This window comes from Garra rufa, chromosome 19 (genome assembly GCF_049309525.1).
Source record: "Garra rufa chromosome 19, GarRuf1.0, whole genome shotgun sequence".
In the NCBI taxonomy this organism is placed as follows: domain Eukaryota; kingdom Metazoa; phylum Chordata; class Actinopteri; order Cypriniformes; family Cyprinidae; genus Garra; species Garra rufa.
Window position 1 is genome coordinate 23,652,315 of NC_133379.1, and position 14,593 is coordinate 23,666,907.

Below are 14,593 nucleotides of genomic sequence, written 5' to 3' on the forward strand. Positions count from 1 at the left end.
CCACTAGCTGAGTGTAACAGCCATTTCCAAACATGCCAAACACTGTGCTGTAAGAATGTGACAAAAAAAACGCAGCGACTAAACTGTTCAGGAATCAAGTTCATGGGAAGAAAACATGCCATGCATGAGATCAGATCACTTCTTTTAATTGAGGTCAAAGAAGATAAGGTAAAATCATTTTAAATTCTATTAAAGCTTTTGAAATCAGCTGATAACTACTCTGAATATATATATATAGCGCACATGTATACATAAGAAACATATTATTAGAAAATATTTAACTGTTATTAAAGTATATGAAACCAGCATAACCTTGAAAGCACCTATATTCACAGTGCAGAACATTTTTTACCAGTTAAAGTAAAGTTTCAACAGTAACTTAAAGATGACCACTCATGAGAAGACAATCAGCAAGCAACAGAGGCCATCTATTAGAATTCCATTTGGTCATCGACGTAGAACAGATATATTGCTCCTCAAAAACGGTCAAATGGCGTCGAAACACCCACGAGCCTTTCCGATGCTGGGAGAACTTCCTTCTTTGGCAGGTAAGCAGTGAAACAAGGAGATTTAGCCTTTATTTAGCCTAGATACTAGATTGAAGTACATTTGTATGAGTTTCAAAAAATGACAAATGCTAATAAATCTTTTCTTCAGGCTTACTGCTCTACCCTGGTAAGCGGGAAAAGATGGTAACCACAACAGAAACTGAATTTGGACCCAAAACCTGCACAAAGATTGAGCCAAAGAAGATTCTGCAGTGCAGCTTAACTCTAGATGGTATAAATGTCATTAAAATTTGGGAAAATAATGAATATGTAGGCCTATTAGAAAAGCTACAAACCAAATTTGTTAACTTACCTAACCTATTTTGCAGATCTAGTGAAATATTAGCTCTCACTAGGTAAATACTGTTTCTTATTTCCCTGCAAAATTAAATAAGTTTGTTATTAGCAGACTGGAAAAAAGAGATATTTACATTACATATTAAACAGAACTATTTACTGTTTAAAAGTTTGAACTTGTTGAAGCCTTTTAACAACAAAAACAAAACAGAAAAAAAATGTTTATTCAGGAAGGAGACAGATTACATTGGTCAAACAAATGTATTACATTTATAATGTTATCAAAGAATTTCACGGTTTACATACAGTTGTGAAAACGTTTTTTAAAAATTGCATTTTGCCCGCAAAATACCGGAAGTGGCGCATTCCACGTGCGATAATCCATTAAACGCAGTAGACTGTTTTTAAAGACTGGGTTTATTAAAACGTTCATCTAGGAACACAACGTGCGCCACTTCATCAGATTTGTATGATAAATCATTTATAAACGGAGGAAAACTCAAGAGAATACAGTAGTATCCGTATATGCTAACTATACATCGCGATTTCAAAATAAAAGTTTAAACCCTTACCCTCACTATGTTTTGATGTCTACATATTTCTGTCATAAGGGACAAATATTAAAGATTAAGTAAACATTTGACTGAAATGTTGTTTAGTCAATATTAAACAATTAGATTGCGCAGTAAAGTAAAAAACAAAAACGTTTTGTTCAATGAAACATTATTACTTATTATATATGTATTTAAGGCATTTTAAAGGCCTGTTCACTTGAGTCTATTTATATTACTACAAAAGCTTTAGTTGTTACTCGAATAATCATCAGAATAATCGACTGATAACTCAATTACCAAAATATTTGTTAATGACAGCCCTAAATTAAAACAAATGTTTCTTGTGTACACTGAAGGGCTAAAAACTCAACTTTGCCATTAAAGGAATAAATTACATTTAAAAATATATTACATTGCAGCTGACCTCTATATGTAAAGGATTTTTTTTTAATTCTCGAAAATAACTAATTAGTGTTGATATCTACTGTAAACTTACCTAACCTGTTTTGTAGATCGATGTTCCAAATATCTCTACATAATTGCAGGTGACAGAAGTTTCAGCACAACAAATAGAGAGGATTACCCTTATTACAAGCCAGATGGCACTCCAATTGTGTGGCATGGAAACTTCCCCGCAAGAAAAAACACTACTGGCCAAGCACAGAGATGTTCTCTTTACCAGCAGGACTTCCCTACTCCAAAAAGAATCTATGTCAGGAGAAATCGAGTTGTACCTCATCCCGACAACCTGGCCATCAACACTTCAATGAGGCAAGTGTACTAACACTGAACTTACATTCAGTTTGACTTAAAATCTTAACAGAATATTTTGAAAGTAATGAATTTTATTCTGTGTTCTACAGAGCTGAATACAAAACTGTGCAGCAAGAAGCTTTTCCAGGCTGGGATGTCTCCGTTCATGCACGCCCACCGCCTGCCCAATTCAACAGATCAGCTGTAGCTGACAGTTGAAAGCCAGAGAAAACCATCAGAGTACATGCTTAAATAACATGAAAAGCTTCTTTAAATCATGCATTTGTGTTATTAAGCTTAATTTTTGTGCATTTTTGTACTACATGACATTTAATATCTTTAGAAACACAAAGAAAATATATTTCTGTTTAATTTTAGATTTAAAAAAACTGTTATTATACAGTACCATACAAAAGTTTGGCATCTGTAATAGTTGTTTATATATATATATATATATATATATATATATATATATATATATATATATATAATTGCTGCTTTATTCTGCAGGCATGTACACTGATCAGAAGTGACAGTAACGCTTATAATGATTCCAATACATTCTATTTCAAATATATTCTGTTAAATTAAACTTTTATTTAAGTAAAGCACTTGAAAGTGAGTGAAAAATCTTCATGAAGATTTGAGTTTTCGTTTAGGCTTTATAGGCTTTTGGGTATATTTGGACAGGCCCCTTTTCTAAACGACCCTGTTATAGCTTCCCTAAAGGTAAATTTCTTGCGGTAAATTTCAATTTTTTTGACAACTATTGACCTAGAAAATCCAGAGAAATGCACTGCAGTGTTTTTTTATTTTTTCAGATGAAAAACCTAGGACTAGTGCAAAAAAAAAAAGAATCCTTTAAAAAAAATCCTTTAAGAAACGGTTTGATTGACAGCAGTGATTCTAGAGCCAAAGTTGTTTGGAATAAGGAGGTCTATCGTGTGACACTAATATCATACATGTGTGTAAAAAAAAAAAGCACAATATATAATCGTTTACACCAGAGATGCCCAACACTGTTCCTGGAGATCTACCTTCCTGCAGAGGTTAGTTCCAACCCTGATCAAACACACCTGTCTGTAATTATCAAATGCTCCTTCAGATCCTAAATAGTTGGTTCAGGTGTGTCTGATCAGGGTTGGAGCTGAACTCTGCAGGAAAGTAGATCTCCAGGAACAGGGTTGAGCACCTTTAAAAAAATGTGATATCGCCCCTAGCGGACAATTTCTTTCAAATTTCTCCCAGACATTTATTTGTCAAACAGGCCAGTTTTGTTCCAACTGAGTTTCATTCCAATTTTGTTGCAATTGTTAACTATGTCTAGTGTTCAATAGTCTCAGCCTCAGACGTCACGCCCACGGAACGTTGGCTAAACGTCTGATGCATATGGTACACTTAACTGGAAACACTTCAGGAATGTCGAAGTCGTCATCTGATTAGTTGAATTTGACCGGATTTCCGGGAGACGCGAGTGTCGCGTTTATTTTCGGTCCGCTGGGAAACAAAGCGCAGACGGATTTACTCGCCGTTTTGCTAAAATGTGCTTATGCAGACGCCATTGTTGTTATACACATTTGCAACGTTCGCGAACAAATTACTGACTTACTGCTTGTTCTCCCTCTTCCTATTTAACTTAAAATGCTGCTTATTTCAATGACTGACTTGTTGCATGCCAGTCTGTTGTTGTGGGGGCATTTCCACGCACCGAAACGTGACGCTGAATGAAATGAACTGTGATTGGTTGTTTGATATGTCGGTCAAACGGCCTTATGGGCGGGCCTTGGCCAATGAAAGCTGCCATGAATTCCAGACCTTCAGCCGTCAGTCTGAAGGTCTGGCTATGCGAGACTAGTGTTCAAAGTTTATTGGCCTAAGGTGGCCATGTTTTTTGAGATACGCAAATGTCTTTATAGACACTTGTGGCACTTTGGACCGAGACCATACATACTGATTTTTATGTCGATAGGACAAAAAGATTGCGTAGTTGCAGATGTTTTGTTTTTTTTCTAAAGTTTTTTCCTATTATAGCACCACCAATTGGCCAACCTCCGCGACTTTTTTCATGTGATCTCAGATTCAGCTCTTATGTATGTGTTGTGAGTTTGGCGACGATGTCTCGATCATTCCGTTCAAAAGTTAAAGCCGTTTTAGTATAGGCAGCCCTGGCCCTTTCAAATGTTTTGCTGTGTCTTTGCAATGGAGGGTTGAAAGTTCAACAAGTTTGTAAAATTATTGGTTTTTACTTTCCAGAACTCGTTTGGTTCAGTGCAGGCGAAAAAAAGCAAAATATCAGAAAATTTCGCCACAGGCAAATCCGTTTTTGTCCAGTGTGAGCCAATTCCAGCGACATAACACACTTGGGCTTGCAACGAGTGGTTTATGATCGATTTATGATCTTTTGATCATTGTAGGGCGAGCCTTGGTAACATTGTAGTTTGTGTGAGTACTACCATCCCTCCAAGTTTCAAGTCTATACAATTTACAGTTTGGTCTCCCTGTTTTAGCTGGTCATGTGCTGGTCCTGAGCAGGAGGGCCCAGTATAGGACCAGCTTAAGCCAGCTAAAACCAGCATCCCAGCATCCCAGCATCAAAACCTACTTAACCAGCATATGCTGGGTTTTTCAACAGTGCTATGCACTTGAAACCCTAATAACAAGTGCAGTAAACAATAAAAGTGTGGTGTGCTCATAATTAAGATAATACATCAACATAATATGGTAAGACACACAAATTTTCCAATATCAAGCAGCAAAACAGGCTGTTTTGTATAACTATAAATAGCTGGAAGCAGATGAGACAGGAATCTAAACCCATACATTTTACAAAATGGCCGCACCCGCTTTTACGACTAAGGTCGATAATGTGCTTCAACTTGAGTAAATATATGCAAAATAAAAGACTAATATACCATATGTCTAACAATAAATATTAAATTAACGTGCGTCCACCAAAGTGTTTTAGCCAGCAAAAAAATAAATAAAAATTGCCAGGCGCTTTTCTAAAAACGGCCAGCTGGCGGCGCTTGAGAACGTTTTGGGGGCACAGCGTTTTTTCCAGTTAAGATGCTTTGGTTGTTTTGATTAGGAATTTCCAAGACATAAATGTGCAGAAACCTAACACTTGTTTACTCCTGTCTCAAAATTTCTGTGTCATTTCTGAATAAAATGATTGGTTTTGAAATGGCACTGATGAAAATCAGGACAAAACAGACTTGTTAAAAAAGTAGCATTTAATAAGGAAAGTATTCTTGTACACAGTAGGACCAACAACTGCACACAAACATCTTTGTTTTTGATGAAACGTCCCGATTCATGATGGCACACAAAGAAGTTCTACTTTGCAGTGTGTGCAATGGGAACTGTACTGATGTCAGTCATTTCAGTTTTAAATCATGAATCTCTATACACACATCTGGATCTACATGTCTTCCACACTCCACTTGTACGCCATCTCTTGGACAGCTTTCTTATCGGATATCCTGCTGTAGCGCTTCTGCTCAAAACCGTTGGACCTAAAGGATCAAAGGAAAAGTCATTAAACAGTTTCCTGGGGTTTGTATTGGTGTGTTTATAATATTTTAAACTAGCTGTTGTTCATTAAACTTCGAACCTGTCACATCCATCCCAGCGATACCCTGGCATAATGTTAAAACGATTCGGAGGTGGGGGTGGACCTTTGTATTGAGGTTTGTCTGGAGAAAAAAAAAACATTAAAATACGAATTATTACGATTAGCTCTGTGGTCTAGGCTTGTTTTAAGATCCTTCTCTGCTGATTCTGTATATCAAAAAAAATATGGCATTATTCCACATGTTTACCTTTGATTCCTTTTAATTTAGCATTTTTTTCTTTCTTCTTTCGAAGCATGGCGGCCATTGGGTCTCCATCCCTCTCTTGCTCCCTCAGCATCTGGTCAAGGTCTTCATCGTCAATGTGTCTCGCTAGTGGTTTCTGAGCCTCCCGCATGGCATCTATCACATTCTGCTGCTGCATTTCTTCCTGAGCAATCCTGAATGTGAACAGTACAGATGTCAAAGCTAGTGGCAAGTCACACTATAATATCTTGTTTAAAGACCAATAAATGGTCCTCACCCTTTTCCCCATTGTGCATATTTTTCATCCTTCTCTGCTTTTTCTCCAGCTTTCTTGCTAAGTTCGACTCTCTCTGACTCCAGGTCCCGTTTCTTTCCCGATTTGTCTCGAAATATTGTCTCTGCATTTCTTGATGCCTCTGAAAAAGCAAAAAATGATTAATATGTAATTAATGTTAGGAAAAAAAACAACACTTTTCGAATACACAACATTATCAACTGCTTTTCAAGACACCTTCAAGAGGCTTGTTGCGCTTTTCCCTTTTGCGAATTTCTTCCTGTTCTTTCCTTAAAACGTCGACAGAGACGAGCCCTGCAGCTCCACCAGACAGCATTCGAGGGGCCTGAAAACAAAAATGGTATCATAATTATCCATGCTACAACTTTCATTTGTTAAAATCAATAGAAAAATGTGTAAATATGTTGTATATGTTACGTGTGATCTAGTGCTGGGCAATATACCAGTTTGAATTATGCACACAGTATGATTTCTTTTAAAAAATGGCATACATACAGTACAACTGCCTAAGCAACATAGACAGACAGCATCGCAAATTGAGAGAAGATCCCTGTTAACTGCATACACTTCTGACTAATGGTTGAAGAACTTTCAGAACTATTAATAACACACAACTAGTTATTTAATAAACCAACTGTGAACGGCCATTAACAGAAGCCAGAGATGCTGATGATTAATGAAAAGTGGAGAAAATCCTGTAGCTTATTTCACCATGCATGAATATTGTATAAAAAGTAAATAATGAATTGTGGGTTTATATGAATGTATCAGTAGATGTGTGTACATGGAGCCTTGAAATCAGTTTAAAAGTCCAATCCAAATAAAAACGCTCCATATAAACACCTCAATCGAAACAAAAATGCCCAAACTAACTGAAATTGTAATCGGTTTGAGAGGGGTGGGATAAACCTTTCTATAACCCTAACAAAATAAAAATTCTGCCACTGTGGGGAACTGACTGTCTTCAAAAAGTTTAGATGGTATTTTCTTTTCACCTTATGTCCATATAATGTATAGAAGCCAATTTCCACCACTGAATAAAAAAAAAAAAAAAAATTATTTTGGCTTTTTAATCTCACAGTTCTAATGTTTTTTTTTTTTTTTTTTGCATGACACAAACACACAATTGCGAGTTATAAGGTCAGGATTGTAAGATATAGTCAATTCTGACTTTTTTCTTACCATTGTGCAATTCTGACATTTTTCTCGCAACTGCGAGTTTACATCTCACAATTCTGACTTTTTTCTCAAAATTGAGCGATATAAATTCACAATTGTGAATTATAAAGTCCAATTTTGATGGGAAAAAAGATTGATATATGAGATATTAAAAGTTTATTTCTCAGAACTGCTAATTTATATCTTACAATTCTTTATACAAACTTGCAAGTGCGAGTTTATATGACAAATCTGAGGAAAAAGTCAGAATTGCAAGTTGGCGTCAATGTAAACTCGCAATTGCGAGAAAAAAATTATTGTGAGAAATTAACTTTTTTTAAAAATGTTTATTCAGTGGTGGAAATGGGCTTTCATAATAATACATATTAATTTAGTTTTTAAATTTACTTTGTTAACCAAAGAAACTTTGTATTGTCGCTGTTCCATAAGCACCAACTGCTGTGTGAGAGAGTAAATTTGCGTCCCATTCAGTCTGTTTTGCTTCAAATTTTGAAATTATACAAATCTAATTTATATAAAAAACTATTCATACTACATGTAGCGTATTTGTTAAGATTGTGATTAAAGTGCAGTGGTTCTGCAACTGTTTCATGCATTCTGATTCATAAGCACAGTCATAGGAAAAACAGTGATAAGTTTAAGACTGTCAGAATCCTTGAAAACCTTGATACTTGATTTTTTTGGTCAAACCGCTTGGCACTAGTGGTATCCATTGAAAAGTAAATCATTTTATGAAGGCTGTCAACAATTTAATAAACAAAAAAGGAGTAGTTTACTTCCAGAACAAAAATTTAAAGATAATGTACTCACCCCCTTGTCATCCAAGATGTTCATGTCTTTCTTCAGTCGTAAAGAAATTATGTTTTTGAGGAAAACATTTCAGGAATGATCTCCATATAATGGACTTCTTCTCCTGTGAGTTTAAACTTCCAAAATGCAGTTTAAATGCAGCTTTAAAGTTCTAGAGAAGAAACGATCAGTTATTTACAATTTATAAACTTTTTAACCTCAAATGCTCATCTTGTCTAGCTCTGCGATGCACACTCTGAGCACTCCAGTTCATGACAGTTAAGGTATGTCGAAAAACTCCCAACCCAGTGTTCACAAAGTTAACGAGCAAAAAAGGTCAAATGCCCTTTAGAAAAAAAAAGGTAAACAGTGATGTGGGGCGATTTTGAAGTTGGAGGAGAAAATGAGATGGGAGTTTTTCAACATACCCTAACTGTCCTGAACCCGTGAGTGCATAGAGTACGCATTGCAGAGCTAGACAAGACTAGCATTTGTGGTTAAAAAAAGTGTATACACCTTTAGAAAATAACCAAACGTTTTACTAGATAAGACCCTTCTTCCTTGGCGGAGCCCTTTGAAGCTACATTTAAACTGCATTTTGAGAGTTCAATCTCATGGCCACCATAGAAGTCCACTATATGGAAAAATTTCTGAAATGTTTTCCTCAAAATACATGATAAAGAAATAAGTCTGAAAGAAAGACATAAACATCTTGGATGACAAGAGGGTGAGTAAATTATCTGTACATGTTTGTTCTGGAGGAGAACTAATCCTTTAAAAATGGTCATAAAAAAGTAACATTCACACTTACAAGTGGATAGCAATTGAATAATTTAATGATATGATGCATATATAAGCTAAACCTTTTTTTGATACTTAAAGAGTTTTAAATTCTTTTAGTTACACAAACTAGATGATATATTAAATAAACCAACCACAAGTTTGCTAGGTCCCCCCTAGAAAGCTCCAAGCTCCTGATTGAGAACCACTGACTGTCTTAATGACTTACTGACTGTCCATCAGGAGAGCGTGTCCTCCGTGGTGGAGACAGGTCCGAATCCGACCCACGTCCCCCCTGTGGCCTCTTCCTGGGAGGAGAGAGATCTGATTCGGAACCTCTTCTACCCTGGCCTCTCTTTCTAGGTGGAGACAGATCCGAATCTGAACCCCGTCGTCCATGAGGACGTCTGCGCGGTGGGGACTGATCGGAGTCTGAGCCTTTGGCTGTTCGTACTCGTCTCCTGGGTGGCGAAAGATCATCTGAAGAAGCAGCTTTTGTTTTTTTTCTGTGCGGAGAGTCTGAAATAACAAATTTTGAGTTACATAACTCTGTAAATACTGTTTCTAGTTTGTAGATATATTGTGGATATATTTCCATACCTTTATCATGCGACCGTTGAATTCTGGAGGGTGAGCTCTTGTGGCTCTTTCTTGGAGGGGAAGGTGATGAGGAATCATGCCGTCGGTTTTTGTTCTCAGCTTTGTGACTCTGTGGTGAAAGATCTGGCGATCTTCTCTGGGGTGAGAGATCCGGTGAGTCGTGCCGAGCCCTCTTGGGTGAGAGGTCAGGGGAATCGTGCCGCAGCCTACGTACAGGAGAAGTATCCGGCGAGTCATGCCGCACTCTATGACTTCTGTCAGGGTCCGAGCTAAAAAAAAAAAAGAACAGTTATTACACTGCTCATGCAGTAATAATTTTAAAAAGAATAAGAACTAAAGAAGGACAGTTACTTTATACCTTTGATCTAATGCAGAGTCCTGGGCTTCTTCTGGATCTCTCTCTGTTGCTACAATATTAGACAGAAATTTTATTATATATATAACAAATGAATTTTTTAAAAGAAATTAATACTTGTTTCAGCAAGGATGCATTCAGTTGTCAAAATGACATTTATGATGTTACAAAACATTTACATTTCAAATAAATAGTCTTCTTTTTTGTTCATCAACATCCTGTATTTTGGTTTCTATAAAATACATTGGGCAGTACAACTGTTTTCAACATTAATAATAATAATAATATTAAGAAGAAGAAGAAATGTCTCTTGAGTGCCAAATCAGCATAATAGAATCATTTCTGAAGGATCATGTGACACTGAGGACTGTAGTAATGATGCTGAAAATTCAGCTTTGATCACATTTTAAAGCATTAAAATAGAAAAGTTATTTTAAATTCTCATAATATTTTATAATATTACTTTTTCTACTGTATTTCTTATCAATCTAAAAAAAAAAATCTAAAGTCTCTTCTGCTCACCAAGCCTGCATTTATTTGATCCAAAGTACAGCAAAAACAGTAAAATTTTAAATATGTTTACTATTTAAAATAACTGTTTTCTATTAGAATGTTTTAAAATGTAATTAATTTCTGTGATTTCAAAGCTGAATGTTAAGCATCATTGCTACAGTCACATGATCCTTCAGAAATCATTCTAATATTCTGATGTGCTGCTCAAAAAACATTTATCATCATTATTATTATTGTGTTCAAAACAGCTGATTTAAAAAAAATCAGGTTTCTTTGATGAACGCAAAGTTCAGAAGAACAGCATTTATCTGAAATAGAAATCTTTTGTTTCTTTATAATTATAAATGCCTTTATCATCACTTCTGATCAATTTAAAGCATCCTAGCTAAATAAAAGTATTATATCTATATTTTCTTAAAAAGAAAGAAACTTACTTCAAGCTTTTGAATGGTATAGTGTATAATGTTACAGAAGCTTTATATTTTAGATAAATGCTAATCTTTGGATCTTTCTATTCATTAAAGAATCCTGAAAAAAATGCACTTAACTGTTTTAAATATGGATAATAATACAAATGTTTCTTGAACAGCAAATCAGCATATTAGAATGATGTCTGAAGGATTATGTGACACTAAAGACTGAAATAATGATGCTGCAAATTTCTTTCACAGGAATAAATTACATTACAAAATATTTTCAAATAGAGAGCAGTTATTTTAAATAGTAAAAATAGTTCACAATATTACTGCTCTTGCTGTATGATTACCGCTTTGGCTTGGTGAGCAAAAGAGACTATTTTAAAAAACATTAAACATTTTACTGTTCAAAAACTTTTGACTGACAGTGTATAAAATAGTCTATTTTGCATTATTTTATAATTGATATACATTTTTTTAATTAAAAGCAAATGGTGGGCTTTGTTTATTTACAGATAAAAAAAACATCATAAGTACACAAATATGCACAACCAGAAGCAATTACAAGAACTTAGAAAGTATACAAAAAGTCTTACCACCAAGCACTTTCCACTTGCCAGTTCCAAATGCCTCAAGCTGCTTGATCTCATCTGGGCGTTCATCTATAACTTCTGCAACCTAAAAAAGGTGAATTTCCGAAAGAAGAACACATTTAACATTGTTATTTTCCAAAACCAAAGTAGCATCAAGGTACTTTTTTAATAGTAACTGCTAAAGACCAGACTGCAATTTAGTATTTACAATGGCTGTTACAAAAGCACTTGGTATGCAAACTCAGTAGGATTTACACTACCTAAATTGCTGTTTGTAATAAGTTAAGGCTAAAATCTGAAATAGGTAAAACATGCTTTTACACACCACAGGCGCTTCATCTTCCTCGTCTTCTTTTTCTTCTTCATCCTGAGCTGCCAGTTGCCTCCAATCAATGTCGTCATCCACAATTTTCATCCTGTAGTTCATAATAAATTAAATAAATAGAATTTAGCTCCTTGTACACTTTGCTGAAAGCAACCTTGTTGCCATTTCCTACTTTCTAAAATGCTGTGCATGTAGGGAACTCTGTTAGCATGTGAGGCTTAGCCATAATGTCATTATGTTGAATTGTATCTCTGGATACCGCGAGCTAAAACCGTCATTTCTGTTACGTATGACAGATCATATTCACCCTTTCCCCGTGGGTTTCGGTCGTTTCTTAAGCTTCTTTTCTTTAGACTTCTTGCCAGCTTCATCGCCAGATAAATAGCGTTTAAGGTAATCTGCTTTAGAGAGTGCAGCACTCTTGCTTAAGCCCGTGGAAGTAGCCATCTTGTTTATGTATTACGTCACTGAACGGATGCTGCTAAGGGACTAAAAGCACAACGCAAAATAGAAATCGAAATTGTTTACGTTTGAGGAATAATACATTAAGTGGATAGAATGGTCTGTTTTCTTTCTCTGAAAGAAAATTGTTGAGGATTGTTCATAACTGTTAAGCTTTCAAAGTTTATTAAAAGTATTTCACCCAATTGCTGCTTTTGTCATTTTAAAGAAAAAGTTTACTGCTTGCTTTGCAAGTTAGTCACTATAACCTGGATGCGAAGCCATATTAGAGATACTCGGATGTAAAAAAAAAAAAAAAAAAAGCATGAATTGCACGTTAATGTACTACTGAATATGTTGTTCTGGTAATTTATGCTGTCTAAACTACTAAAAAATGTGTGGAAGCTGCTAAATCATATAGAGAAGGACTTAAGCAGGAAAGGTCGCAATATTTTGACAAAGTAAAGGTAATAGGTGGTAAAGTTACATATACGAGCAGCATTAATTAAGATATTAGCTTAATATGTCACCTACCTGACCAGAAATGATAAGAACAAACACAAATGTTGTCAAGATTCTTGCTCTGGAAATCCTGGTTCAGTTGGGCCAACAAACGCCTTTTGTTCCTCAGACAGTTTTTTGCACTCTTCTCCTTGATTTGTTTAACTTTTGGGAGTCTATAATACTCCAAATGTTTTCCCGTTCCGACTAATTAGTACAGCCCAAAACATGACGATAACTGACCATTTTCAGCATCAATAATCAGCAAAATACGCAAGTTTCATGAGGTTATGTGGCATTGTTTACGCCAATAGCCAGATTGATTACGTATCGTGAAAACACTCTATTAGTCACTTATTTTGGAAAGGCATTTTGGAAAAGTGTTTTCAAATAGTGTAAAAAGGATTCCCGAACTTCTGTATAAGCCATTTTGTGTGTCTTTTTGAGAATTGACCATAGAATGATTTTATTAACCTACTATTCCTTGCAATTCTTTTGTTTTAACAAAGACTATTTGTGACCCTGGACCACAAAACCAGTCATAAGTGTCAATTTGTCAAAATTGAGATTTATACAATCTGAAAGCTAAATAAGTATGCTTTCCATTGGTGTATGGTTTGTTAGGATAGGACAATATTTGGTCGAGATACAACTATTTGAAAATCTGGAGAGTGCACAAAAAAAATCTAAAATATTTAGAAAATCGCCTTTAAAGTTGTCCAAATGAAGTTCTTAGCAATGCATATTACTAATCAAAACTTAGGTTTTAATATATTTACGATAAGAAATTTACAAAATATCTTCATGGTCTTTACTTAATATTGTAATGGTTTTTGACAGTAAAGAAAAATCCATAATTTTGACCCATACAATGTATTTTTGGCTTTTGCTACAAATATACCCCTGCAACTTAAGACTGGTTTTGTGGTCCAGGGTCACATTTAATAATGTATTATAATGTGTAATACATAATAATATAACGTGCTTTAGTTAATTTCAGAATTTCATGTATTGTAACTCTCTTACAAAGTTTTGTTTATTGTCTTTTTCGCTTGTTATTCTTACTCTCTAGGCCCTGTTTGCCAAGTGACACCCTTAGCTCTCTGCATTTATTGCGTAAACTTTGTGCATTACGAATCAGCAGACAATTATAGATCAATGTTGAATGTATATTAATAAATTTAGCCTATTTAATTATTTGACTGGTGATGAGTAGAATAGAGAGAGAAAGACAGAGAGAGAGAGAGGGGACTGTTGGAGAAAAATTCATAAGGGTGATTTTTGCATACTTGTGTGATAGACATTTGTGTAATGTATGTTGAAGATAGTGGAAAACAACGGGTGGTAATGTGCTGATCAGACTCCTCTGTAAGGGGGCCTCCGGGGCTGTGTAGGTAGCGACCAAAGGATTGAGGATTCTACGGCGCCTTAGGGTGACCTGGGGGGTCAGAAAAGGAGTCTAAAATATAGGCAGAGGATGTCTAGAGGGATGACCTATAGAGATGTTTTTCTGTCTTTCTATCCTTGTATGAGAACACCATCTGTTTTTAGTTTGTAACCTTAAGAGATATAAAGTGGAGGAAATCTCTCCCTCCTTTGTCACTCTCAGCAGGGCACTATATCTGTTTGACTGTCAACCTTTTCTTGCAAGAAAATAAACCTTTGAAAGGCAATTGCTCGATTTGTCTTTATTGACGGAGAGTCTCTAGCAAGATTTTGCACCAACAGGACTTTATAACTTGTTATAGCATTTAAATGTCACACACATGGAAAATAACATTTACACCTTTTCCATCAAGAGGGTTTGAATACAATAAGTATTTGTTGGTACAAACA

General features: G+C 35.4%; 2 protein-coding genes across 2 annotated transcripts; one reads left to right on the top strand and one right to left on the bottom strand.

Annotated features, from left to right (window-relative positions):
• Nucleotides 1–36: 36 nt before the first annotated feature.
• Nucleotides 37–2,371, top strand: LOC141292009 (uncharacterized). Its single transcript, XM_073823987.1, has 5 exons — nucleotides 37–168; nucleotides 356–548; nucleotides 658–780; nucleotides 1,945–2,170; nucleotides 2,263–2,371. Exons 2-5 carry the CDS (start codon nucleotides 386–388, stop codon nucleotides 2,369–2,371), a joined length of 621 nt encoding a protein of 206 aa, XP_073680088.1. The 5' UTR covers nucleotides 37–168; nucleotides 356–385.
• Nucleotides 2,372–5,367: 2,996 nt separating this feature from the next.
• On the bottom strand, nucleotides 5,368–12,265 carry bud13 (BUD13 homolog). Its single transcript, XM_073824851.1, has 11 exons — nucleotides 12,123–12,265; nucleotides 11,816–11,906; nucleotides 11,494–11,575; nucleotides 9,972–10,020; nucleotides 9,614–9,882; nucleotides 9,243–9,532; nucleotides 6,482–6,590; nucleotides 6,248–6,386; nucleotides 5,974–6,164; nucleotides 5,766–5,847; nucleotides 5,368–5,667 (listed from the first exon to the last, which is right to left on the bottom strand). The coding sequence occupies exons 1-11, from the start codon at nucleotides 12,260–12,262 to the stop codon at nucleotides 5,574–5,576; spliced, it is 1,536 nt and encodes a 511-aa protein (XP_073680952.1). The 5' UTR covers nucleotides 12,263–12,265; the 3' UTR covers nucleotides 5,368–5,573.
• Between the last annotated feature and the right edge of the window lie 2,328 nt (nucleotides 12,266–14,593).